Raw genomic sequence first — 24,829 nt, 5'->3', positions numbered from 1 at the left:
GGGAAAATACGAGAGAAAGAAATAGAAAGAAAAATTAGAAAAAAAATTGAAGAAAAATAAAAAATAAATTTAAAGTAAATGAATTATATTCATATGTTTATTTAAATTTATTTTATTTATTTTATCTATTATATAAATATTAAATAATTTTAAAATACGGAGAAAATTAATTAATTTTAATTATATTTATTTTTTTATATAATGAAATCAAATATGAGAAAATCATTTTCCTTAATATTTTTTTTCATAGTACTTTTTGGAACCAAACATAGTCTTAAATAAAAATTTCTTATATTATGTTATTTAATATATTAAAATAACACAAACACACGCTTTAATATATATATAACTTAAAGATTAATATATTTCATAGAATATGAATATAAAAACAATGAATAATATACTTCATTACTTATCAAATTTTACATTTAGTTGAATATAAGTTATCATAAATCAAACATAAAATAAAATATATCATCCCATATTTTATTTTATCTCACGCTATATCTAATAAAAAAACATTATCTTATAGATAAAAGGTTGTTTAAGTATCCCCGCTTGCTAGTTTCAAAAATTGAAAATAATATTAATTATTATTTTAAAAAGTAATTATTTTTAAATTGTATTTTTTAAAATTAAAATAATAAAAATTTATTATCTAAAATTTTATTATCCAATCAAACATGAGCTTATGGTGGTCGTTAAGTGGTGTTTGGGTGGCAGCAAATTGAAAATTGATCAATAGTGCAAAGGGTGGTGCGTACGTGGAGGGGTGGCGATGCAGCCATGGAGAGAAGGTGCAGTGGTGGTTGCTTAGCCATGAACAGCCAGATCTCAGCCAGAAAGAGCGACAGTGGCGGCGGGAATGCAAGATGGGTTCGTGGTGAGAAAGCTGTGGTGTGAGGGTAATCCGTGACCGTAATGGAATGGGAGAGGGTTATTGGAAAGGGTAAAGTGGTGGGTCCTCCCGTGGTCGTGTGTTGTGAAAAAACGAGAGACATAAATAAATATATAATAATATAAAATATAAACTTTCAAGTGAAAATAAGAGAATCAACAAGAGCGAGAGTGAAAAATGAGAGAGCATGCGTGGAGGCGGTGGAGCGGAAAAGTGGTGGTGCATTTGATAATGTAGGGTGAAAAATAAAAAATAAAACTAAAAACTCTAATAAAAAAATATAATTCAATATAAAAATTAGGCTAAAAAATCTTAATCCCGAGGGCAAATTTTAAGGTCTACACGCTTTTATGAAAATGATTTTAAAAAATTAAATCCACATTTTCTCGAAATAAGGATTATTTTATTAAAATTAAGAAAATAGATAAATTTATATTGAAGAAAAAATAATCTCAATAATGTATTTTACATAAACATATTTTTTAATAACTTTTTTAATTCTTATTTAATGTAGGTAAAAAAATGAAAATAAAATCAAATATATTTATAAAAAAAAAAACTATATTTCCAAAAGAACATAAATCGCATCATGCCTAATAATTTTATAAGAAAATAAGTTTATATATATATATATATATATATATATATATATATATTTAGGGTTATTTGATTAAAAGGAATATGGAAAATTCAAATTTGGGAATCCAACTCTCCATCTATTTTTGGTTTTTATTTGATAAAACAGTCGGTAGCTTTACATATTTGGTACTATTTCATCCCTTTTGATTCTTCTATATAAAAGCTGTGGGTTGGAGAGGGCAGAATGGAATCAATGGATGGTTCAGGGAAGCAGAAGCTGCTCCTAGATGATCATAAGGAGAGGCATTTCACGGCCGGTGAGATCGTCCGTGACATCATCATCGGCGTATCGGACGGTCTCACCGTTCCCTTCGCCCTTGCCGCGGGTTTGTCCGGTGCCAATGCCTCCTCTTCTATTATTCTCACCGCCGGCATCGCGGAAGTCGCTGCTGGCGCCATCTCCATGGGACTCGGCGGGTATTTTTGCAAATTATTTGATGTGTTTGTTTAGTTTAATTTCGCTTCATGGACGGTGTTTGGTTGCCGAGAAAAAAAATGGAAAGAAAAGAAATTAAAGGTTTGAATATGAAATGTGTTTGTTTAGTTTAATTTCGCTTCATGGACGGTGTTTGGTTGCCGAGAAAAAAAATGGAAAGAAAAGAAATTAAAGGTTTGAATATGAAATCTAGAGTTTTGTTTTTAGATGATTGTATTTTGAATCTTTGATATACGTCTACGAGGCTGTCACATTTGGCGGTTTTAAACGAGATCAAAACCTTCAAATTTCAGGTGATATGTTGTTTTTAGAAGCACTCAAATAATGTCAAATTATTCAAGATAAGAAAGAATACTGAAACTAGGTTGTTTTTCAATTAGCAAGAACAAATAAAAAATTTCTCGGCAAGCAAACAGCGAGTGAGAATATTTGAAGAGAGAAATGAAAATACATAAAAACGAAAATTAAATCGTAAAAGCATAGTTACGACATGAATTATTTCTGTAGTGCTTACTTCATCGGGTGCGTGCTTATTTCTGTAGGTTGTTTTTCAATTAGCAAGAACAAATAAAAATTTTCTCGGCAAGCAAACAGCGGATGAGAAAATTTGAAGAGAGAAATGAAAATACATCAAAACAAAACTTAAATCGTAAAAGCATAGTTGCGAAACATGCAATATTTCTGCAGTGCTTACTTCATCGGGTGCGTCCAGGTACCTTGCGGCCAAAAGCGAAGCTGATCACTACATGAGGGAACTGAAGAGAGAACAAGAAGAAATCATCACTGTCCCTGACATCGGTTGCCAACCTTTGGATTTTTTCGTTTTATTATTTTTAAATTATTGTGACTTATACCGTCCCATTTTAACACAATGAGATCATTAATTTTGAAATTATGCAGAGGCTGCGGAAATAGAAGAGATTCTATCGCAATATGGTCTTGAGCCTCATGAATCTGCACCTGTGGTGAACGCACTCAGAAGAAGGCCTCAAGCTTGGCTTGATTTCATGATGAAGTAAGCTGAGTGGTCTTTTCCATATCATTTTAACTTATTTTGTTTTAAGTCTTTTGAGTTAGTAGGAAAATGAAGAGCTTGTAAGATCTGGTTTGTGTCTGTTCTTAAAAATAGTTTTTTATTCTTACCAATCTTGAAAATACTTTTGATAACTTTTTTCTTTTAACAATTTTTTTTTTTTTTTCTGAAACTTGTTTCTAAAATAGAGTGATTTCTAAAATGAAACACTATAGATATATTTAAAAACAAAAGCACTTTTTGAAAACTGTTTTCAAAAACATTCCAAACAAGGACCAAAGAGGTGGATTTAGGGTGAATCTGAATCATTGACCAATGCATTCAAGGGCTCAAAAGCACTAAAGCAGCCACCTTGTCCCTTACCACTAACCATGCAAGTGGTTTGACAGCTGCTTAGAATCAAAGGATAAGTGATTATATAGTCTCTGGCTTTTATGAAGTAGTGGAGGCCTTCCATGTGCATAGATGGGGACTTTCTGAAAACGACTGGTTGTAGGACATACAAATTTTCTCCAAATTTCAGCTCATTCCTGATATCTTGGTCGTAAATCGGGATTTGTGTTTTGGTCAAATTCTTGTCTTGCTTAGGGGCATGTCCTATAGTCCATAATATGATACAATATTTTATGATTAGAATTATCTTATACTGAGTGACGAGTAGGACAAATAAACGGAGAAAACTGAAAACATTTCAATTTTGGGGAACATGAGGGTTACAAGTCACAAATTAGAATTGGCTTATTATTGTTGAGTGCAGGTTCGAGCTGGGATTGGAGAAGCCTGATCCGAGGAGGGCAATGCAGAGCGCATTCACTATTGCCCTTGCGTACGTGTTAGGAGGATTTGTGCCCCTTATTCCATACATGCTCGTTCCAAGGGCTGAAGAAGCCGTGATAGCTTCGGTTGTTTTGACCTTGGTGGCATTGCTAATCTTCGGCTACGGAAAGGGTCGCTTCACTGGTAATAAACCTCTCAGAAGTGCCCTACAAACTGCGCTCATAGGAGCTCTGGCATCCGCTGCTGCTTTTGGCATGGCTAAGGCTGTACGAGCAATCCCCTAACGAGTATACATAATAAGCTAGCTTTACTAGTTTAGAATTTTAAGCTTGTAGTTCGCTTCATTGTTCCAAGTTTGGACGATTTCTATGTTTGTTTCCATTAATATGCACAAAACTAGCTGCAAAGCCACAAATACTTGGTGACTTTTCTGGTTGGGTTGCAATGGTCTGACAAATATTCCAAGCTATAGCTTGCTAAAAGATCAACTCAAATTTGGTTTCTAGATATGAAAGACCTGGTGCATTCCCTATTACTCTGCTACAACCAGCAGAGAGTTCCCAGGGAATGTCCTTGAAAATCGCCTTTTGTTTTCATCTTTGCCAAATGCCAATTACCATTTACATTGTCACAAGCCAAGCTCATCCTGTGCCGATACTGTGGAAAAATGTATCCGCATTTCTTTCGCCATATTCCATCTTTTACTTGAGAAGAGTAGCACTACTTTTATAAAATAGTCTAAAGCTAGTACGGTAAGAGCAAGATTCATAACTGGTGTCGCTATTGAAGTTCTTTCCTCGCTGTGCTAAGGACCTTATCTTTTAAACCTTTTGCAGCCTCCCACCTTCTCAATCCCCACCACCATTTGATATTGTCTTGCTTCCTGTAAACAGGTCCAATGGCTGGGCTAATCCAAACATATTTCCATACCCTCTTTAATTTTCTTCCCTCACAACGGAGGAGACATTTGCTTCTTGCATTTTGCTTATATATTACTTCGAATTAAAAAAAAATAAATCAAATTGAACGTTTTGTCACAATGAAATGCTCATACTTCATATTGATTCATCTATTCATCATGTCATGGATAATCCAATAACCGTGGATGAACTTGAAGCCCATCTCCCTACCATTTATTTCTTGAGAACCAAAACCGAGCTTATCGGTGTCCCATTACTCAACCTGCAAGAAACTTTTGAATTTTTTCCACGAAAACTCGTTAATACTGCGATTAGGGTGTTAACAGGATTGCAAAGAGCCCTGTAATTTCCATTTCAATCGGTTGCTAACTCAACGAGATGAGAAACGTTATGGACAATTGATAATAAATGAACGAGGACAGAAAGTTTAATCGCTATATTTGATAGTGGCTGGCCATAGGACGCAAATGTGCAGAAGAAAGCCTTTTTATCATATCTTGGGAAGGGTCGGAAAAATGTAAGGTAGAACTAAGATGTGCCAAAATTATGTCAAATTAGAAATTGCAATAAGATCTCTTGTGCATAATGACAATTTTGGGCCACGTACATGTGCCACTAAAATATACATATACTGAAGTATGATAGTGGAGCATGTCAATCGAAAGAAATTTTGTATGCTGTCCAGAGTACGGTATATTTTTGAGAGTTTCTTTTCTTTTTCAGACACTGTTCGAGCAGTACGATGATCCCATGCTATTCCTTCAAAATAATTGTTTAGAGAAGATCATGCCATCTTGCCAAGATCTGTCAATGAGATGGAGAACAAATTTATAATCAGGTAAAAATTGGACTTGAAAACAGCAACAAGATAATGTGAAATAACTATGCAACACTATATGATCTCTAAAACAAAATTCCAGACCAAAAGAGAGAGAGAGAGAGATGATAAAAGAATTGTTTGCATCTACTTTAGCATGTAAACAGAAGAATAAACAAGAACCAACTTACATGTCAGGACAAAATTGAGCGCAGGGGACACCTGGAATGAGAAATGTCTTTCTATCACGAATTATACTATTAAGTTTAAAATGTCTGAGATATACCCAAGTAAAATTTGACATCTTCTCTATGATGATTAATTTATGCAGTTGGTATCAGAAGCTAATTGCCCCATTTGTTCGGTCAGAAGTTCAAGTGTTGAGACTTCTCAAACTGTGTTCCATGAAGAGTTGATTCCACCTCCAACTCGTAAGGTTTCTCCATTCGTTTTAAGGGCATTTTCTGCTCTAAGTTGAGAAGTTCAAAATGTTGAGGTTCATCCAACTGGGTTTGATTGACTGTTGGATCCATTACCAATCCAGAATCAATAGGTGCTTGTTGGTTATCCAATTTAGCATCTGCAAGATTCTCTAAAAGAAGCTGGTCAAGGATATCATCATCAGGTAAATCAGGTAAAATAAGTGGTTCCTGATGCTCTGAAGAACCCATGTCTTCATCCATCAGTATTTTCATGAAATCGATATTCATGAAAAAATCAGATTCCAAGGATTTCTCCGAATTTGACTTTGCCATTAGAGGCTTTGCAGTTTCATCCATTGGTGGTTGGTACCTTACTATCATCCCATCAGACTCCAGGGATTTCTCTGAATTTGATGTTGGAATTGGTAGAGGCTTTGGAGTTTCATCCATTGGTGGCTGGTACCTCACTATCATCACATCAGAAGCTGCTGGTTCACCGTTCTCTGCTCTTCGTTCCAGCATATTTTTGCCTACTTCAGCCATTCGCCAGTTTTTTTCTTTTGGCTGCATAAACTGAACCAAAAACTCAGGGCTTTGCATGGCCATCACTAAGAATGACAACATCTGCTGCTGATTTTTTTCCATTCCTTGAAGGCGCTCTCTTAGGACAAGCAACTTACTTTCTGCAGTTTCCTGGTGCTGCCTAAGTTTAACCAGCTGCTGTGTGAGTGCATTTCTGTCAGTCTTGAGAATCTCCACGTCGTTCCAAAGCTTGGATGCCTCAATTTCTTCACATGCTCCAGCAGACTTGTCCCGCTGATGGAATGATTTTTGCTTATCCTGGCCCTGAAGTTGTTTCCTTCGACGGATATTCTTTAATAAATGCTTTTGACCTCTGATGAATCCTTCATTTGCAAATTCCCAGTGATCTGTATCAATTTTTCTGAAACCCTGAAACAAAGGAGAATTAACGAATTGAGTTTCACATATAAGGCTCTCACTAGAGCAGGAAATACAAAGTGACTCAGCTATGGATTGGGAGAAAATTCATGTCGGAGTTCTTCTCCTTTACCATGAAAAAGGCTCTCTAGAATACTAGTTCCAGCATTTTTTCCATGTGCATAGAACTTGTGAAGAGCTATTAGAAACTACTCACAATGAAGAAACAGAATATGCCATAGGTGACTCATGAAGTTTGTCCACATGATGGAGATCTTTGATCCAAGAGGTTATTGATATCGTTTTATGCATACCAGGCGTACAATGGGTCCCCAGAAACTTCTTTCTTTCCTTTTTTGTTTTGTTTTGTTTTGTTTTTTTTTATGATGATGGTTTACCCTTTTCAAGAAAATAGGTAAAATATAAAATAACCTTGGACATGAAATACAACCTTTAGCAATTTCCAATCTTGATTCTAACTAGGTTCATGTCCCTATGGGAGAAATGCCACACAGAAGGAGCTTATAGCAACTTGGTAGGAAGGTAGCTGGCACTCCAAGATTCAGAAAGACCTCTAGGTATAGTTGCAAGGTTAATGCTTTTTCATGATATGAGTGTAGAAGCCACCATAATTGTGGTGCCTCTTCTGTGCAATTCTGAACAATAAATTGAATCCAGAAGAAGGCTGAAAAGTCTAACAAGGCCTTTCACCCTAGACATGTTTCTGTTGTAGTATATCCCACATTTTTCATCACTCTTCATATAGTTCTCCTGTTGTCTGCCACCTCAGAAGTATGGAAATCCCATTAAACTACAAATTCATCTCCAGGCAGTACTAGGATTGGAATGGATTTACATGGCATCTTCTAGTTTTTATTTTCCTAAACAAGAAGATACAACACTTCGATGATCAGCTAGACCCAAAGTTGTTCATTGTATAATCCATGGTGTATGAGGATTGGTGGAGTACTCAGAGACTATAGAGATAGTAGTTTGGTCAGACACTTCTCCATGCCAACTGGCATGGATCTGGTTATTTAAGCAGAGGCCCTAACTTTATTGGAGCATTGACAGAAGCAGCCTAGTTAGGTGTTAATTCCCTTCTAGTGGAGGGGGATTCACAATTGTCCTCTCATAGATCTCTAAAGGTAGAAGAGAACCTAGAGTATGATTTGATGATGTGCAGGACAATGGACCTCATCAGAGGAGTGGTTATTCTTTTGTTTGGAAGCTTAAGTCAGCCAAGCATAGCATATCATTTAGCAAGCCATGTGCCACTATGTTGGAGGTGTTAATCAGGGACCACATCCATCTTCAAAGGACTTAGATTGTCTCTAATATGTTTTAATGGGCATCAATGGTCTGGGATGTGCGTTGTTATATTTGGGTGGCAGTTATTATTATTACCTATTGTTTCACAATAAGGTTATATTAACCTTCCTTCCACTACACAGCATTCTTTCCTGTTAAAAGAAAACTTACTACTTGCTTTATCTTAGCAGGAAAAGAATGCTCAGTCAAACCATTCTATCTAGAAAGGGTTGGCAAGGGTTTATCCAATTCAGACTAGGAATTGTTCTTTTGGTTGTATGACAGCCATCCTGAAATGAAAAGGAAGCACCAATTTGAGGTCAGGTCCCTTTAGGAGGTTTTGAAGCAAACTGTTTGTTTAATGACTTCTCCATACTCTTGCAGAAAGGAAGTCCTCATGGTTTTGATTTCCAATTTTTAGCTAATGTCAAAATATTACTTCCACCAACAAATTCGTTATTGTCAAACCCATTTGGATTCCAATTCCAATTCCAATCCAAGTGCCCTTCAAAATAAGATAAAACTAGCATACATACACACCTCTGAGTGAAACAGGAGACAAAACATTAGAGAACCTAGGTTCCACCAAAGCAGAACAATTCAAGTTCAATTCCAAATTTTTCATGAGATACGAATTTTCGAAAATTATGAATCAATCTAACATCAAACCTTTCTATTTCACAATTTAAATCCTTACTTCTCATAATTCAAAAATATGCTTTTCATCCTTCGTTGGATTCTTGGATTTTTTTTTCACTTATATAATAATCATTTCGTTACCAAAAATGATGCGAATATAGACTTTTTGCCTAGAACTCGAAAACCTAAACTACCGTTTTTCCATGGCGTCCTTTTCCAGGCAAACACAATTTTAAAATTCAATTCATGTATGCAAAGGAGAAGAAGCTCACATAGATATTGAGTTGACGCATGAAGCTTGAGAAATTATTGTGCTTGAAATACTTAGGGAGCAATTGGTGACTGAACTCGGTCGTGTCCCGTATCACGAAGCTGTCATTGCTTAAATTCCACGAAATTATGGCGTCCGAGGCTTCATCATCAACCATTTCATAGCATTTTTTCAAGAATGGCGGCACTACAGAACCTGCTTCCGTCGATTTCACCATGATTCACCGCCTCTGGCACCACCACCACCGCCTTGTCTGTGAATGAATTGTGGGAGAAGATATTTGGGGATAATTGACTCGAGTCTTCGTCCGCGGACGAGGTGTGTCGACACGCTTGGAATTGTAGCATTTTCGACAGGGAGAAAATATCTGCGGCTGCTTTACCCCTCCCCCAATAGACGATTGCCATCTCAGAATTATAGATATGTTGGTTTACTAAATTACCCCCTATGCTTGTACAAGATCACGGAAACACCCGCGACCCCTTTTGATGGTACGGAGATGGGACCCTGTAAAGCGCAGATGGCGTGGAGAGAGGGTTAGTGAATATTGGGCTAATCGTAAAATGGGCCTAGTTGTATTGGATCTTAAATTGGACCCTCCCATGCAACCCATAACACAATTTCACAGGCCTCCGAAAATTTGGTAGCCAAGAGGCCCAAAGCTTCATAGTCAACAGGTGATTCTTTTTAAAGTGCATTCATAACAATAGTAGGCCCAAGCCCAAACCTACCCAATTGCCCAGTAACAATATTGTAATTTTATAGAATATCGGAGTGTAATTAATCTTCTTTGGTGGAATAAAGATTAATTTTAGAGTTTTAGTAACTCTAAGGTATGGAAGCCAATTATTATATGAGTCTCGGCGACCCCAACTCGAGCAATCTCTATATGTGTGTATAGATTTTTAGTTTGGGTGGAACATGAGGGTACACCATAGTCTTGCACTAACGTTGGAGATAGAGCCACTGCCCTCTACCCTTCTCTTTCCCCCTTGTCTTCTATATCCAAGAGATTGCCTACTCGATCATATGTACACTTAGAGATTGGATCGAGGTGGAGGATTGATGAGTTTTTCTTCACCAAGCAAGTCGAAATTAGGCTTGCAGCCCAAGCCTAAGTCTGAAGCCTTTTCTCCATGAACTACATGCTAAAAATTATTGCTTCTCGCTACCTATATTAGATCATGTCAAATGCCTTCGATAAAGAAGTAAGCATTCAAACCCGTCGGCATTATTTCCTTTTGTATAGAAGAATTTCAATTGTAGAAATTGATAAAAAAATTCAATTTAATCACACATTTTTCTTTCAAAAAGATTTGTGTATGCAGATATACTAATTTATAAAGACATTCGGAGAAGGTTAATGGGCGACGATAAACGGACCCAACCTAGGCCTTGTTCCACTACCATTGCAGTGCATATGGTCCAGCTGATATTGGACCCAATTCCAAGTCAGACTTCTAAAAATGGCAGCCTGCTCAGTCACCAGTTTCGCTCGCATTTTAGAGGTAGGTCAGTGCTGAGGCGACCCCACTCAGCATGCAAAGAGGACTGACATTCGCCACAACTTTTTGAGGATTAAGACAAGACCAATTCCACTGCCGGGTACTTTTAGGGTTGCCCAAATGAAAATGTAGGCTGATCAGATGAAAACGAAAGATTCAGACTTTTGGGTCAAAATGGTACATATCATAAAACTATATATTTTTCTGTTATAATTTTAGTTAAAGCCAATTATGCCTTTATTTTTTAACTAAACTCATAGTTACTAATTAAAGCTTTAATTTGTTAATTAAAGCCCCAATTATTAATTAAGACTTTATTTTTAAATGAAATCTCAATTATTAATTTAATATATTTAATTTGTTATTTTTTAAGATAGTAATTTATTTGTATTATGATATTTATCTTTATCGAACTAATAATATACTCTGTAGTTGTCATATATAGATTTTTGACAAAATTAATTAGTTATAAAATGTAATTTTTAATAGTTTCATCAAAGTCACAAAAAATACCCAATAAACATTTATAATATCACATGTTTCCACAAAAAGATAACCCATGTGTACCTGGTAGATGATTTGTAGCTCCAACAATGTCTCACTCACAGTGGCCTATTGGTGGGGCTAAGGTTTGAAGAGAAAAACTTAATAGAGCAATCACGGGATGTGAAGCAAATGAAAAACTAAACAAAAATAACATAAAAAATAGTTTGTGTACTTAAATGGACAAATGAGGGCTGCCTTGAATAATTGTTTGGATGAAGCCAGTTTTAACTTTTAAGATGAAGTTTGGGAAGCCCAAAACTCAAAGATTCATGTCTGTACCTTTAATTTGTGATGTTATTGTGCAGTAAAAACATACGCTCAGAGCTTACACGTAGAAGATCTCTCACAGGATTAGAAGTCTAAACATGCCTGTCCATTCGGCTTCCAGTGACATTGAAATACATCAAATACGTAGTACAACAGTAAAAGCAAGTTAATACAGTGGATGGCTAGGAATATTAAGGTAGTTGGTGTGAGTGAGCTCTCCAAACTGAACGTAGGTGGCCTTGATGAAAGATGCATACTCTTGTTGCGCTTCCTCTATGCCCTTTTTGAGGTTGCAGAGTGCCATGCAGTATGCTTCCTGTTCAATTTGAATCCATATATGTTTATACAATGAGGTTCTTCATTCAATTTTTGTAAAACATGTATAATACATATTCTTAGAATATATCGGAAGCTGTACTATCAGCGGGGAGAGACAGCACTCATCAACAACCTTTCGCCCATTTAACCATCTTCGCCCACATAAACCTATTTCCTAAATATACTCTAGTGTAGCCCAACCCTAGAGATCTTAACAACACAATACACCGTGAAGACTTCACAGTGTACCTGAAGGTTTTCAAAAGGGACTTGCGTGAAGACAGGGATCATATATGTTCCTTGAAAGCAAACGCTACAAAGCACTGGAAGACGAGGATGATTCACATGGAAGTGCTACAAAAAATTTTCTGAATAAAGGAACATGAAATGGTCAACACAATGGATGTGAGAATTAATATGTACATGTGGGTGAGATAGAAGTAATGGGACATCGCAAAGTAACTAGATACGTATCAGCGACATAGCATGAAGTGATCGAGGTCGGATGGATTGTGAATGATGTCATTGTTGGGTTTGGAGTCAGCTGCACGTCCCAATTCAGTTGTTATACCAACCTCTCCAAATTCGCTTAACCCCACCTGAAATCAATATATAGCTTGTTAACAGTGATAGAAAGAAGGAGAAACGATTGGACCAAAGGGGACATTTTACACTTAAAATAATTATCTGTGTGTGTAACAGCTTAATCATCTATCTACCATGGACCAAAGGGGAAACGATTGTATAAGTCAACAGCAAATCCACTCTCCCTAAGTTTAGAAGAAAGCAGGAAAGCTAATACTGAGAGTATAAGGGGAAAGGAAACATAGGTGGTCACTTGATGGTTTATTTGTGTGCAAGCCATCTAGCTACCAATCATCGCCCTATCCACTTCTATAAATGTATGTCATGGGAATAGCCTTTTTCCAAGCAAATGGAAAAGAGCATAACGAGTCAAGGTTATTAGTTAATAAACTCCAGATGGTGCAAAATTCCCTGTTTTTTTTTTTTTGCAACTGTTCATGAACTGAGAGTACTAGTGCTCCTTGGGATTGGACTAGTTTGGGCCGCAGCAATAGTAGTGGCAAACAAGAAAGGAAATGAAGTCGTCCATCCAACAGAGAAGTAAGGAAGAGAATGAACTGTTGAAATCTACAGCACTTTCTCCTACAATTCTCGGGTTCCGTTTTTCTTTCTCACCGCAGTTGCTCTCCATCACACCCTTTCTGCCGTCTCTCTCACACACAAAAACAGACTGAGATGTCTTTCTCACCGCAGGTAGTCTCCATCACACCCTTTCTGCCGTCTCTCTCACACACAAAAACAGACTGAGACACGCACGATGATATACTTTCCTGTAGAGACGTGTGTATCTTATATAAGTGAGGGTGTACGAACTGGTGACTGAATAATAATGGAACCAGTGGAACTAGTAAATTATATAATCAGTAGACGTGTGCATGCATGCATGATGAACAGTTGGAGTCAGCGATCAGAAAACTCGAGGGAGATTAGGCAAAGCTTTCTGCTTCCTCCATCGTTTTTACCGTGAAAGGAACATGTCTAGGCGTTTTAATTACAACTCTTCTCCTCGGTCAAAGCATAGATTTGGATTTTTCTTCCTCGAGTTGCATCTCTAGAAATAAAAAATTTGATCTATTACACCATTACTAAATTGATTATCAAAATTATGGCTCTTAATTTTAACAAGTGATGGATGATATGCATTTAACACATGATATACAATTTTAAAAAAAAATAATAGGTGACAAAAAATTAAGTCTTGAAGAGAAAAAAATCCAACTAATTAACATCAAAACAAAATTAAATAAAAATATTATCTTGTTAGAAAATTTCCTAAATGAAGAAATATAAATTGTTAAAATGGAGGAGCCAAATTCATTGATTTTTTTATTTCAATTAATATGGTTTTTCTTTTTCTAATTTACGATAGATTAGGTTGGAGTTTTGAAATTAATTGGGATGAGACATGTGGGTTGCAATATTGCGATTTCTTCAAAAGTAATATTACCATGTATATCTTTTCATGGCAATAAAAACTATTATCACATAAATTTAGAGAGAAAAACCTCATACCTATAATCTAGAGGTTCCCAAATTGATTCTAATACGATGAAATAAACCATAGACATCATATATCTTGTATACCTAAAGTTTTTCGTTCGATCACTTCTTTCATGAACATTTGGTACAAGAGAAGGGTGGTCTTCTCTAGAACGAGGATAAGGTTTTCTCACGAAAGTTTAGAAAACAATGATGAAAAGTGAAACCTTAAAAATGACCTAAACCCTTATTTAGGAGGTAGCCGGTGGTCAACAAGTTCACGGCTCAAACCTGGCATTTCAGTATAGTCCCAAGCAAAACAATCTTCCAATTTTTTAAGTAACTGGATAATTTGAACCAGTAAGAAAAGCACTAATATAAGCAGGCCGTGGATATTCAGCCGTACCTAAGTGAATATCCTGTAGCGGATCCTGAACATTTGCCTTCACATCATCTAACTTTTCTGGGGACACCTCCAAGTCTTCCATTTTTCTTTCTTCGGCCGAAGATTTTGTAACTTATTATCCACTGCATGTAAACTCTACATAAATCGTTATCTATGCTTTATTGAGATATATGCTATCATACTCTCAAGATTATCTCTCTAATTTTTGAGTTACATATTCTCTTATTATATGATCAATTAACATACTTTATCTCACAAAAAACATATATGTCAAACTTTACCTAAAAAATTACTATAATAATAGTTTTCCTAATCACATGTTCTTAAGATTGTGTAAAAGGATACATTATCTCAATTTCATGAGAGTTTATTGGTGCCTTTATCGTATAAATATCTATTTCCACCGGCCTCTATCAATAGTGATCCAACACATGATAAGAAATGTATAACCACCTTAGGGTCTCACCTATAGGTTAAATTTTCTTATTTATTCTAGCTCATACTCAATATTCTTTTAAGGTTACGAGTCCATACAATATAATAGTTTGGTGAATCATGACTATCGATAGCTAATGACAAGATTTATAATAAGTCATATCCAATGTGTAATTATATATACTAGTACACTCATTATAGGAAAATCATTATAATGATTAAGACAAGTCATCCCTCCAATTATGAGATGACTAATAATTGTCCATAAATCGATTGTGAACAATTTATCTTATGAGAAACTCATGACTTAAATCTTCTATATAATTTTTAATGCATTCAAGTTATGTACATAATAAGTGATAGAGGAGTGAATCGTCAAAACAAGATTAGTGTAAATAAGGACTAAGAAGAGAACCAAAATCATAGTAAATCTATTATGTAGGGTTTCATTCTAACAACCACATCCCCAATTGTGGAGCAACATTTAGGCATTGATTTTAGGGGGTCAAAAAATGAATAAAAAGCATTGTACTCCGATGGTAACATAGAAATTCTTTAACAAAAACGTGAGAAAGGGCTCAAATCCCTGTGAAGAATTTAAAACATAAAAATAAAAATTTAGGGAATGGCCCTCGTAGGCATACATAGGCTCCACCCCTTCCCATCCCATTGTACATCAAAAGGTAGTTGGTATATAATTTAGGAAAATAATTACGTCATCATAAAAATTAAGTAAGTCCCATTTAAAAATAAGTACATTACATTAATATCATGTACTTAATTGATCATTTGCTCTAATTTGGTCATGACTCCCAATTTTGCTTACCTAGACATGTATTTACGAAGTTCTTACATCTAGTTTTATGTCAGTCATATTATTGATGAAAATAATACATCTCATAGAAAAATAAGTACATTTATGTCAATATCAAATCATAACTCAGTTATAGTACATGATCTTTCTATTTTATCATTCACAAAAATAAGTACATTTCGTTGAAAAATAAGTACTTCTTATTGAGAAATAAGTACATTTTATTTAAAAATATGTACATCCCATGTACATTACTCATTTAACCGAGGCATGCATTTTTGGAGTATCGACGTCTTCTTCTACATCAAGATATTAGGTACTTCGTTGGGGAAACAACCCCTCTAACATGAGGTTGGTCCTATATTCCAGGAGGGGCCACCATAATATTAGTCTCTCAATCGATGGGGACGGACCATCCTAGCTCTATGTGCAAGTGCAGACCTCTATGATGGCCACTGACAAAATGTATATAGAATAATGGGGAATGAGAAGGGCTGACCTCCATCATCAAGGGCCGGGCCCCATATTGGTAAGTCCCAACATCAAGATGTATCGTGGGTGATCATACGTAGCATTAAAGCTGTACGACCTGGGCAACCAAGGCGGTACGTGAGAGCTTTTTGACAAGCTCTAACAACAGGACTATAATTTAAGTAGACCTAAAAGTCTATTTTGTTACCCAGTGTGGAAATTTAATTAAAATATTTGTGTAACTCTTGAATTGTGGAATTGTTTTAAATGTTAGGAAACCAAATTGAAAAGCTGAGAATTGTACGTAACTTGCAGACGAAGCCAGCCAATCAGATACCACAGATTCTAGTCTTTTTGAATTCTGTTGTCGTTTTGTGGATGACTAATTTTTTTTTTTTTTTTATAGCAAATTTCGAAAGACAAAACTTATCAATAAGAGAGTTATTAATAAGTGGGCGAGGATAAATGGACCCAACCCAGGATTTGCTCCACTAGCATTACAACTACATATGGAATTTCTAATCCCAACAAATGAAATAACCCCACACTGAAAAACAGTCAACTCCAAATACCAGTTGGAAATTAGCGATGGGCACCGTATGAGAAGGGGCCACTTCCTCTCCCTCCCACCCACTAGACGTATAAAATTTATGTATAATCAAGGTGATGTTTGGTTTACAAAAAAAATTAAGACAATATATGAGGAAAATAAAAATAAAAATGAAAAAATGAAGGAAAAAATTTAAAAATTAATAAATTATTTTTATATACTATTTTAAATTTATTTCATATTTTTATATAAATATTAAATAATTTAAAAATATATAAAATTGTTATTAATTATAATTTTATTTATTTTTTTTTTACATTTTTTTTATAGAAAACCAAATGTGATTAAAATTTATATTTAGAATTATATTTTAAATCTTTTTATTAAGGATAAAAATAATTATGATATTTTTTAAAATCTTAATTAAATAAAAATATATTTCTTGCTACAAAACGTATATAACTTAAAGTGTTGTAGTAATCCATTACCGAAAATTCTATTAAAATATAGATTTTAATATTTTCAAAAGTAACATTAAGCTTTACGATATCTGGCAGCCAGGACTGTACGTGAGAGCTATCTTTGCCGAGCTCTCTTGGACTGTATGTGAAAATATTCAAATAGGTCATAAAGAGCTATATTTTAATATTTTCAAAAGTAACGTTAAATCTTTACGAGATCTGGCAGCCAGGACTGTACGTGAGAGCTATCTTTGACGAGCTCTCTAGGACAGCATGTGAAAATATTCAAATAGGTATGCCAACTTAACAGCTGGAGCACGTACGCCGAGTTAACTGCTGGAGCAACGCCAGCCAGTGCTGAGGCGCATCCACTATGCATGCAAAGACCAAATCCACCTGTCCAGTCGTTTTAGGGTTGCCCAAATGAAAATGTAGGGCTGATCAGGGGATAGATTCATGTCTGTGCCTTCAATTTGTACAGGCGTGCGGCTATGGTGTTATTAGGCAGTAAAAACATATATGCTCAGAGCTTAGAAGTGGAAGATTTCACAGGAGTCTAAACTGCCGGTCCATTAGGCAGTGCAACAGTAAAAGCAAGTTAATACAATGGATGCATGGCTGGGAATTTTTAGGTTGGTTGGTGCGACCGTGCGAGTGAGCTCCCAGCTGAAAGTAGGTGGCCTTGATGAAAGATGCAGATTCTTATTACGCTTCCTCTATGCCGTCTAACATGTTGAAAAATAAGAATATATATCCTGCTAATAAATATGGGAAAAGACAACCCCTCTAACATGAGGTCCGCCCCTATATCGCCTACTGTCTCATGCACCGGCCATAATAGTCTCTTAATTGATGGGGAAGGGTCAGCCACTATGTGCAAGTGCCGACCTCTAGAATGGCCAGTGCCAAAACGTATTTAGAATAATGAGTGAGGAGGGCTAACCTCCATCATCAAATTACATCATTGGTGATCATAGGGTCATGTACAAGACAACTAGTTTCCCATTTTTAATGTGCTTTAATATGCCATGTTCATCATCTTCATTATTTCTGCTGTTTCACTTATGAATCTTTGTTTTGGGTTGAAATTTTGGCACCAGATGTAGATTGGTTATTCAATTAATATGATAACTTGATAAAAGGGCCCTAGGGATTTCTGTTGATACACACGGGTTGTAAACTGTAGAAGCAATGGCACTGTATAACAAACTACAGCTGGTAATTTGGCTCCATCCAACTGTAAGTGTCATGCTATGCAATGACGACCAATGGTCCTTGTACCCCTGGCAATGGCATTAAGGTGGACCCATCGTTTTTGTAGAATTCTAGATTAGGTGTGTTAGATTAAGTGGATGTTCCATGCTAATGCCTATGAAATCAAAATCGAAACAAAAAGGCTCTCCTTGACACCGATCAAATGAACATAATAACATTTTACGGCATTGATTTTCATTATTCTGAGCCAACTATGTTAGTACGTTATCCTCTAGCCATTGGAAGGGGACTCAATGCCCTTCTTTGTCATCTCAAGTTGGTCCTCTCCCTCTTGGTTTTCTTCCCCTACTTCTCCTTGGCCATCTTCTCAATCAGTTCCACCTCTTTGCCTTTGAGGCATCACCTGAAAGAATTTAGCCTTCGCATCCCGTGTTTCCAAGAACTTTAGGAGTATCTCTATTACTTGATTCACTGTAAGGGCCTACAGCAGTCAAAATCAATAATATTCTAAACACTGAGGACTGAGATGGAAAGGAATTACTTTGGAAAAAATTCAGCTCTCTTCTCACATGAAACAAAAACAGGAAAAGAAATGTCCTAAATTTGGCTGATGTGGTCAATTTTCACCGAGTAAGACCAACTATACCTGGGAACTCGTCATCATCAAGGAATTCCCAATTGGGAATTCTGTGGTTTGGATCCCTTGCTCTCATGCTTTCTTCATTGTTATCCCTTTCTACCGGTTCCGATCCACTAAGCCACCAACAATAGATGTTTCTCATCTTGCAATGCTTCAGTATATGATCGATTCTCCTTTTCAATTATCCCCACTCATCAAATCCTGGAAGCCTTTGCAAGTGGCTTTCTCTTTCCCCATTGCATCAAGTTAACCACATTTGGGAGGGAGAAGCACGTCTTCCATTCACGTCATAACAATTCATAATCTGGAGGTTTAATCAATATAAGTAAGTGGACATATATACACCATGTTTTAAATCCTTCATCAATAAAATAAGTAAACAATTATATTATACAAAGAGGATGTTCGATAAATTAATTTAATGACTTCAAATAAGTTAATAATTTAAAGTTTTTAATGGAGTAGATTAAACATGCATGTAAGAAACTTATTAACATAAGATCTCCCTTTTGATAGCAAATAAAGGAAAATGAAGAAAACAAAATAATGTACGAGAAAGGTGAAAGAAAGATATTTTGAAAAAAAAAAAAAAAATGAATTAAATATTTTTTTGAAAAGAAAAATTAAAAAAGAATATTAAGGACACAAAATAAACTTTAAGTCCTACTTTAAGATTTTTCTCAATAGTACGGTAATTTAAAAAAGTTATGCTTAAATTACTGTAGTAGAAGAAGTTATTACAAATATACGGTAGTTTTTGCCACCTAGGAAAGAGGATTTGCCACTTAAGAGAGAGGAGAGAGGAGAGAGGTTCAACGGATAATTTTTTTTTTTAAACCAAAATCATCTTTTCAAATTTCAAAAGTCAAAGGGAAATCGTCTTTTCAAAAGACGAGTTCCATGAAAAAAAAAATTAGTATTTAAAAAAATTCCTCATTTAAAAGGGAACTCGAGTTCCTTGAAAAAAAAAAACCCAAATTATTATTTTAAAAAAAAAAAACAACAATTCCTCGAGGGAACTCGTCTCTTCAAGAGACGAGTTCTCATGGGAAAAAAAAAAATATATTTTTTTTAAAAAAAAAATTCCCAAATTAAAAAAAAAAAAAAAAAAACAATTCTACAAGGGAACTCGTCTCTTCAAGAGACGAGTTCCCATGGGAAATTTTTTTTTTTTATAAAAAAGTTCCCAAATTAAAAAAAAAAAAAAAAAAAAAAAAAAAAAAAAAAAAAAAACAATTCCACAAGGGAACTCGTCTCTTCAAGAGACGAGTTCCCATGGGAAAAAAATACCCAAATTTAAAAATAAAAAAAAAAAAAAAAAAAAACAATTCCTCAAGGGAACTCGTCTCAAAAAAATTTAAATATTTTTTTTTATAAAAAAATTCCCAAATAAAAAAAAAAAAAAAAAAACAATTCTATGGGAAAAAAAAAATTAAATACCCAAATTAAAAATAATAATAAAAAAAACAAATCTTCAAGGGAACTCGTCTCTTCAAGAGACGAGTTCCCATGGGAAATTTTTTTTTTTTAATATTTTTTTATAAAAAATTCCCAAATTTAAAAAAAATAAAAAAAAATAATAATTCCACAAGGGAACTCGTCTCTTGAAGGAACGAGTTCCCATTAAAAAAAAAAAAAAACAATTCCTCAAGGGAACTCGTCTCTTCAAGAGATGAGTTCCCTGGGAAATTTTTTTTTTTTTTTTAATTTTTTTTATAAAAAAATTCCCAAATAAAAAAAAAAAAAAAACAATTCCACAAGGAAACTCGTCTTTTGAAAGAGACGAGTTCCCATAGGAATTTTTTTTTTTTTAAATACCCAAATTAAAAAAAAAAAAAAAACAATTCTTCAAGGGAACTCGTCTCTTGAAGAGACGAGTTCCCATGGGAAAATTTTTTATTTTTTTATAAAAAATTTCCCAAATTATAAAAAAAAAAAAAAAAAAAAAAAAAAAAAAAAAAAAAAAAAAACAATTCCACAAGGGAACTCGTCTCTTGAAGAGACGAGTTCCCATGGAAAAAAAAATTTAAATATATATTGGGAATTTTTTAAAAAATATATATATTTTTTATTTTTCATGGAACTCATCTCTTGAAGAGACGAGTTCCCTTGAGGAATTTTTTTTTTTTTTTTAATTTGGGAACTTTTTTAAAAATATTTTTTTTTTTTCCATGGGAACTCGTCTATTGAAGAGACGAGTTATCTTGAGGAATTGTTTTTTTTTTTTTTTTAATTTGAGAATTTTTTTTTTAACATTTTTAAAAAAAATTCCCATGGGAAGTTCCCCTTGTGGAATTGTTTTTTTTTTTTTTAAATTTGGGAATTTTTTTTTTAAAAAAAAAAAATATTTAAAAAAAATATATATTTCCCATGGGAAACTCGTCTCTTGAAGAGACAAGTTCCCCTTGTGGAATTGTTTTTCTTTTTTTTTTTTTAATTTGGGAATTTTAAAAATATATATATATGTAAAAAAAAAAAAAAAAAAATTCCCATGGGAAACTCGTCTCTTGAAGAGACGAGTTCCCCTTGTGGAATTGTTTTTTTTTTTTTATAATTTAGGAATTTTTTTTTAAAAAAAAAAATTTTCCCATGGGAAACTCGTCTCTTGAAGAGACGAGTTCCTCTTGTGGAATTGTTTTTTTTTTTATTTGGGAATTTTTTTAAAAAAAAAAAATTTCCCATGGGAAACTCGTCTCTTGAATTTCCCTTGTGAAATTTTTTTTTTTTAAGGATTTTTTTTAAAAATATATACTTTGAGGAATTTTTTTCAAGAGACGAGTTCCCTTGTAAATGGGGAATTTTTTTAAATACTATTTTTTTTTTCATGGAACTCGTCTCTTCAAGAGACGATTTCCCTTTGACGAAATTTGAAAAGATGATTTTGGTTTAAAAAAAAAATTATCCGCTGAACCTCTCTCCTCTCTCCTAAGTGGCAAATCCTCTTTCCTAGGTGGCAAAAACTACCGTATATCTGTAATAACTTCTTCTACTATAGTAATTTAAGCATAACTTTTTTAAATTACCGTACTATTGAGAAAAATCCTCCTACTTTATATACATGACAAGGAATGTACATACTGTACCTTAAAGTAAGGGGTGAAGTTTGTACACTATTCGTTTTCTTTTGAAATAGCAGCCTTCGAGGTAACAAAGGAAAAGTCCCTACTCCATTCCTATTGGAATAGCGGACTTTGAGGAACAATGGAAAAGTCAAGGTCTTAAATATTACCTTTAGACCCTTGATTTTTTATATTATGAAAAAATAAACTTCTTTTTTTTAGGCTATAGAGTTTTAGCTTATACCCTTTTGGGAATAGCTGCCCTCCATAAAGGCCTTTACTCTATTCTTGACTTAAGTGTAATTAAAGCTCAAATATGTGCTCCAATGGCACATAAACAAAATGATTTAGATTTGAAACAAGGCTTAAATAATCAAACTTAGCTCAAATTAGTTTTAGCATTCTAGTCATGGATTTAATAATTATTTTAAGCTTACTTGTAGATAAAGAGATCAAAAGAATACAAAGGAAAGAGACTCTCTTCAACCAAGGTAGAAAATAGAGAACTTGATCATTTAAAGAGAGATTTGAAATTTGTAGAGGATGATGAGAATCCAAGGGAAAAAACAGTTATGTGTGAGCATGGGAGAGGAGTGATAAAGGACATGGAGATGATGAGAGCATTTGCAACTATGTTGAAGATGAGCTGGAGCAAAAGCCAAACTAAATGAGAAAATTCACTTATGCTTGCTTTGGTATACCAGACTTTGAATTGAATTTGGGCTACTTCCTAAGAGTTTTTTAGGGAAAGCCACGTATGTTTCGTAGCTTATGAAATAAAGAATCCAACACTTTGAACAATGCACAAAACAAAGTTGAAATGATAGAGAAATGTCAAGATACTAGTGACTCTTAAGAAAATCTTGATCACTAATTACTATAATTTGATTTTACTATTAACAAATCTAAGGGTCAAATTTATAAAGATAGATATGAGCTTTTAATTAAATAAAATTGAAAATCAAAATTAATTATCATATCTAATTGGTTTTAGAATTATGACAATGAGATTAATAATTAGTTATGTTACAAATTTAAATATTTAGTATTATTATATTACGAAATGATATAGTAGGTTATCACTCGATACTAGTGATTCTTGATAACTCTTGATCATTAGTTATCATGATCTTCTCTATCGTTATCTACCTAAAAGAAAGTTATAAGGAGTAAGAATAGTTAAAAAGTCAAACTTTTAACCATTAGGTAATCTCTTTCACATGATGATTTTAGAAATTTGTTTTTAAAAATGAAAAATATAAGTTTTGGATGCAATATTGGTTTTAAGATTCAATTTGATCATGGATTAACTTTAATCCTAAAACCTAGATTTTATAATGTTTTCTATCTAAGAATTGGACACTGAATTGTGAAAGTCTTTGAACCATTATTTCTTTTGTTTAATTTATTTCATTAAATATTATTGGAAATTTTTATCCTTATTTAATCAATTTAGGGTTTTATTAACTTTAGTAAATGATTAATTCTTCTAATCTAAAAATAATTGAATACATTAAAATTGATTTTAAAGGATAACAACTTAAAATACTACAAAGTCATGGTAACTCTATCTTTGATTTTTCTTTACCAAAATTGTCATGTTTTTAGATTTTAATATTTTATTTATAATAGAGATTTGCATCAGTGATGTCTTTTATGCGAAATTTATGTAGTTCTACATATTTTGGCTAATATGGCTATGCCATGTTGCTAGTTTGTCTTTTTACTATTTAAACTCAATCTTGTATTAGTTTTTTATAATTCAAGAATGATGTCTTTAACTATCTCTATAGATCGTGTGAGTAACAATACCCATGTGAGAGCTTAGTGTATGAAGCATGAAAACTTAGGGTTAGCAACCGAAGAGGGGATGTTAGGTAAATGGAACTAATAATGATATTAATGAATGGTTTAAGATAAAATTAATGTTGAAAACAAAAATATCTCTAAGGTAGTTTGAACTAGGAGATGATACGAAAGATCTCTATCAAATACAAGAGATTCTTAGCATGCCTTGATAGCTAATGATCTTGATTATCTCTTTCGAACAAATCTACAAGAGTAGAAAAGAGTACTCATGAAAGGTTTGAGTCTTAAATTAATTTTCATTCATTTGATGGTAATTAGGTATTAGGATTAAATAGTAAATAAGGTTTTAGATGCAACTCTAAGTTATAAAACTTAAGTTAATCTCAATTGACCATTGAACATAAAAACCCTAAATCAATATAAATGAAAAACCCTTGCTTGCTCCAAGGTTTTATTCCCTAGTTGGATTGTGGAACCCCTACACCTTAACTAACAGAATTAAAAACACCTTTAAGTATTTTGCCAAGTTATTTAGATTTGCTTTAGTAATTCAAAATTTGCAACATCAATCATTAGTAATTACATTCTATAACAAGCAAATAACTTAGCTTAGTATTGATAAGTTTTCATGGACCAATCCTTGAGGGCAATATCCGAAGAATTATAAAATCCTTTGTAACCCTTTCTCTATTTTTTTTTTGTCCATAGTTGCTCTATAAATAAGCTCGGTATTTTGGACAAAAGAGAACTGTGGTCATGGGTGCATTGTTGATATAGAAAATTTGATGGATTAAATTACTATAAATTGATCATCAAAATTATAATTTCTCAACTCAACAAATTTGGACTTATAATCTATAGATCATACACATTGAACACGTGACATACAATTCAAAAGGTGACACATGGTAAATTTGAAAGGCTACAAAATCAAACTTTATATACATATAAAACCAAATTCCTTGAATTAAACAATCAAATCCTCACTTATCAAATCTTGAGTATTTTAAAACTAATGCGCCAACTCCACCTCTAATTAAGGTTACCTCCTTCAACCCTAAGAAAATGTTCATATCATCATCCTTGGATTGTGATCCAAAGTTCAAACAATAGAATAAAAAAGGAAGATATTCTTTTGAAAAAATATATATTTTACCATAAAAAGTT

General features: G+C 33.8%; 2 protein-coding genes across 3 annotated transcripts; one reads left to right on the top strand and one right to left on the bottom strand.

Annotated features, from left to right (window-relative positions):
• The first annotated feature begins 1,622 nt into the window (after window positions 1–1,622).
• On the top strand, window positions 1,623–4,286 carry LOC117918360 (vacuolar iron transporter 1-like). The gene is made up of 4 exons (XM_034834951.1): window positions 1,623–1,954; window positions 2,686–2,771; window positions 2,874–2,988; window positions 3,764–4,286. The coding sequence occupies exons 1-4, from the start codon at window positions 1,722–1,724 to the stop codon at window positions 4,065–4,067; spliced, it is 738 nt and encodes a 245-aa protein (XP_034690842.1). The 5' UTR covers window positions 1,623–1,721; the 3' UTR covers window positions 4,068–4,286.
• A 935-nt stretch (window positions 4,287–5,221) lies between these two features.
• Window positions 5,222–9,421, bottom strand: LOC117918349 (heat stress transcription factor A-8). 2 transcript variants are annotated; one of them, XM_034834938.1, is made up of 3 exons: window positions 9,104–9,421; window positions 5,807–6,893; window positions 5,222–5,507 (listed from the first exon to the last, which is right to left on the bottom strand). In XM_034834938.1, the coding sequence occupies exons 1-2, from the start codon at window positions 9,317–9,319 to the stop codon at window positions 5,886–5,888; spliced, it is 1,224 nt and encodes a 407-aa protein (XP_034690829.1). In that variant the 5' UTR covers window positions 9,320–9,421; the 3' UTR covers window positions 5,222–5,507; window positions 5,807–5,885. The 2 variants fall into 2 exon arrangements, with proteins under 2 accessions (XP_034690829.1, XP_034690821.1); XM_034834930.1 differs by having other exon boundaries at window positions 5,227–5,507; window positions 5,712–6,893.
• Window positions 9,422–24,829: the final 15,408 nt, after the last annotated feature.

This window comes from Vitis riparia, chromosome 1 (assembly GCF_004353265.1).
Source record: "Vitis riparia cultivar Riparia Gloire de Montpellier isolate 1030 chromosome 1, EGFV_Vit.rip_1.0, whole genome shotgun sequence".
Taxonomy (NCBI): Eukaryota; Viridiplantae; Streptophyta; class Magnoliopsida; order Vitales; family Vitaceae; genus Vitis; species Vitis riparia.
Note: the sequence above shows the minus strand (reverse complement) of the source record. Positions and strands in the feature narration are given on the sequence as shown.

Bases quoted from the DNA above. Each gene is read 5' to 3' on its own strand.
- LOC117918360 (XM_034834951.1), top strand. From the start codon at position 1,722: ATGGAATCAATGGATGGTTCAGGGAAGCAGAAGCTGCTCCTAGATGAT. The intron at 1,955-2,685 runs GTATTTTTGCAA...GGGTGCGTCCAG, and splicing joins ATCTCCATGGGACTCGGCGG to GTACCTTGCGGCCAAAAGCG. The intron at 2,989-3,763 runs GTAAGCTGAGTG...TGTTGAGTGCAG, and splicing joins TGGCTTGATTTCATGATGAA to GTTCGAGCTGGGATTGGAGA.
- LOC117918349 (XM_034834938.1), bottom strand. From the start codon at position 9,319: ATGGTGAAATCGACGGAAGCAGGTTCTGTAGTGCCGCCATTCTTGAAA. The intron at 6,894-9,103 runs GTGAGCTTCTTC...CCTTTGTTTCAG, and splicing joins TGCGTCAACTCAATATCTAT to GGTTTCAGAAAAATTGATAC.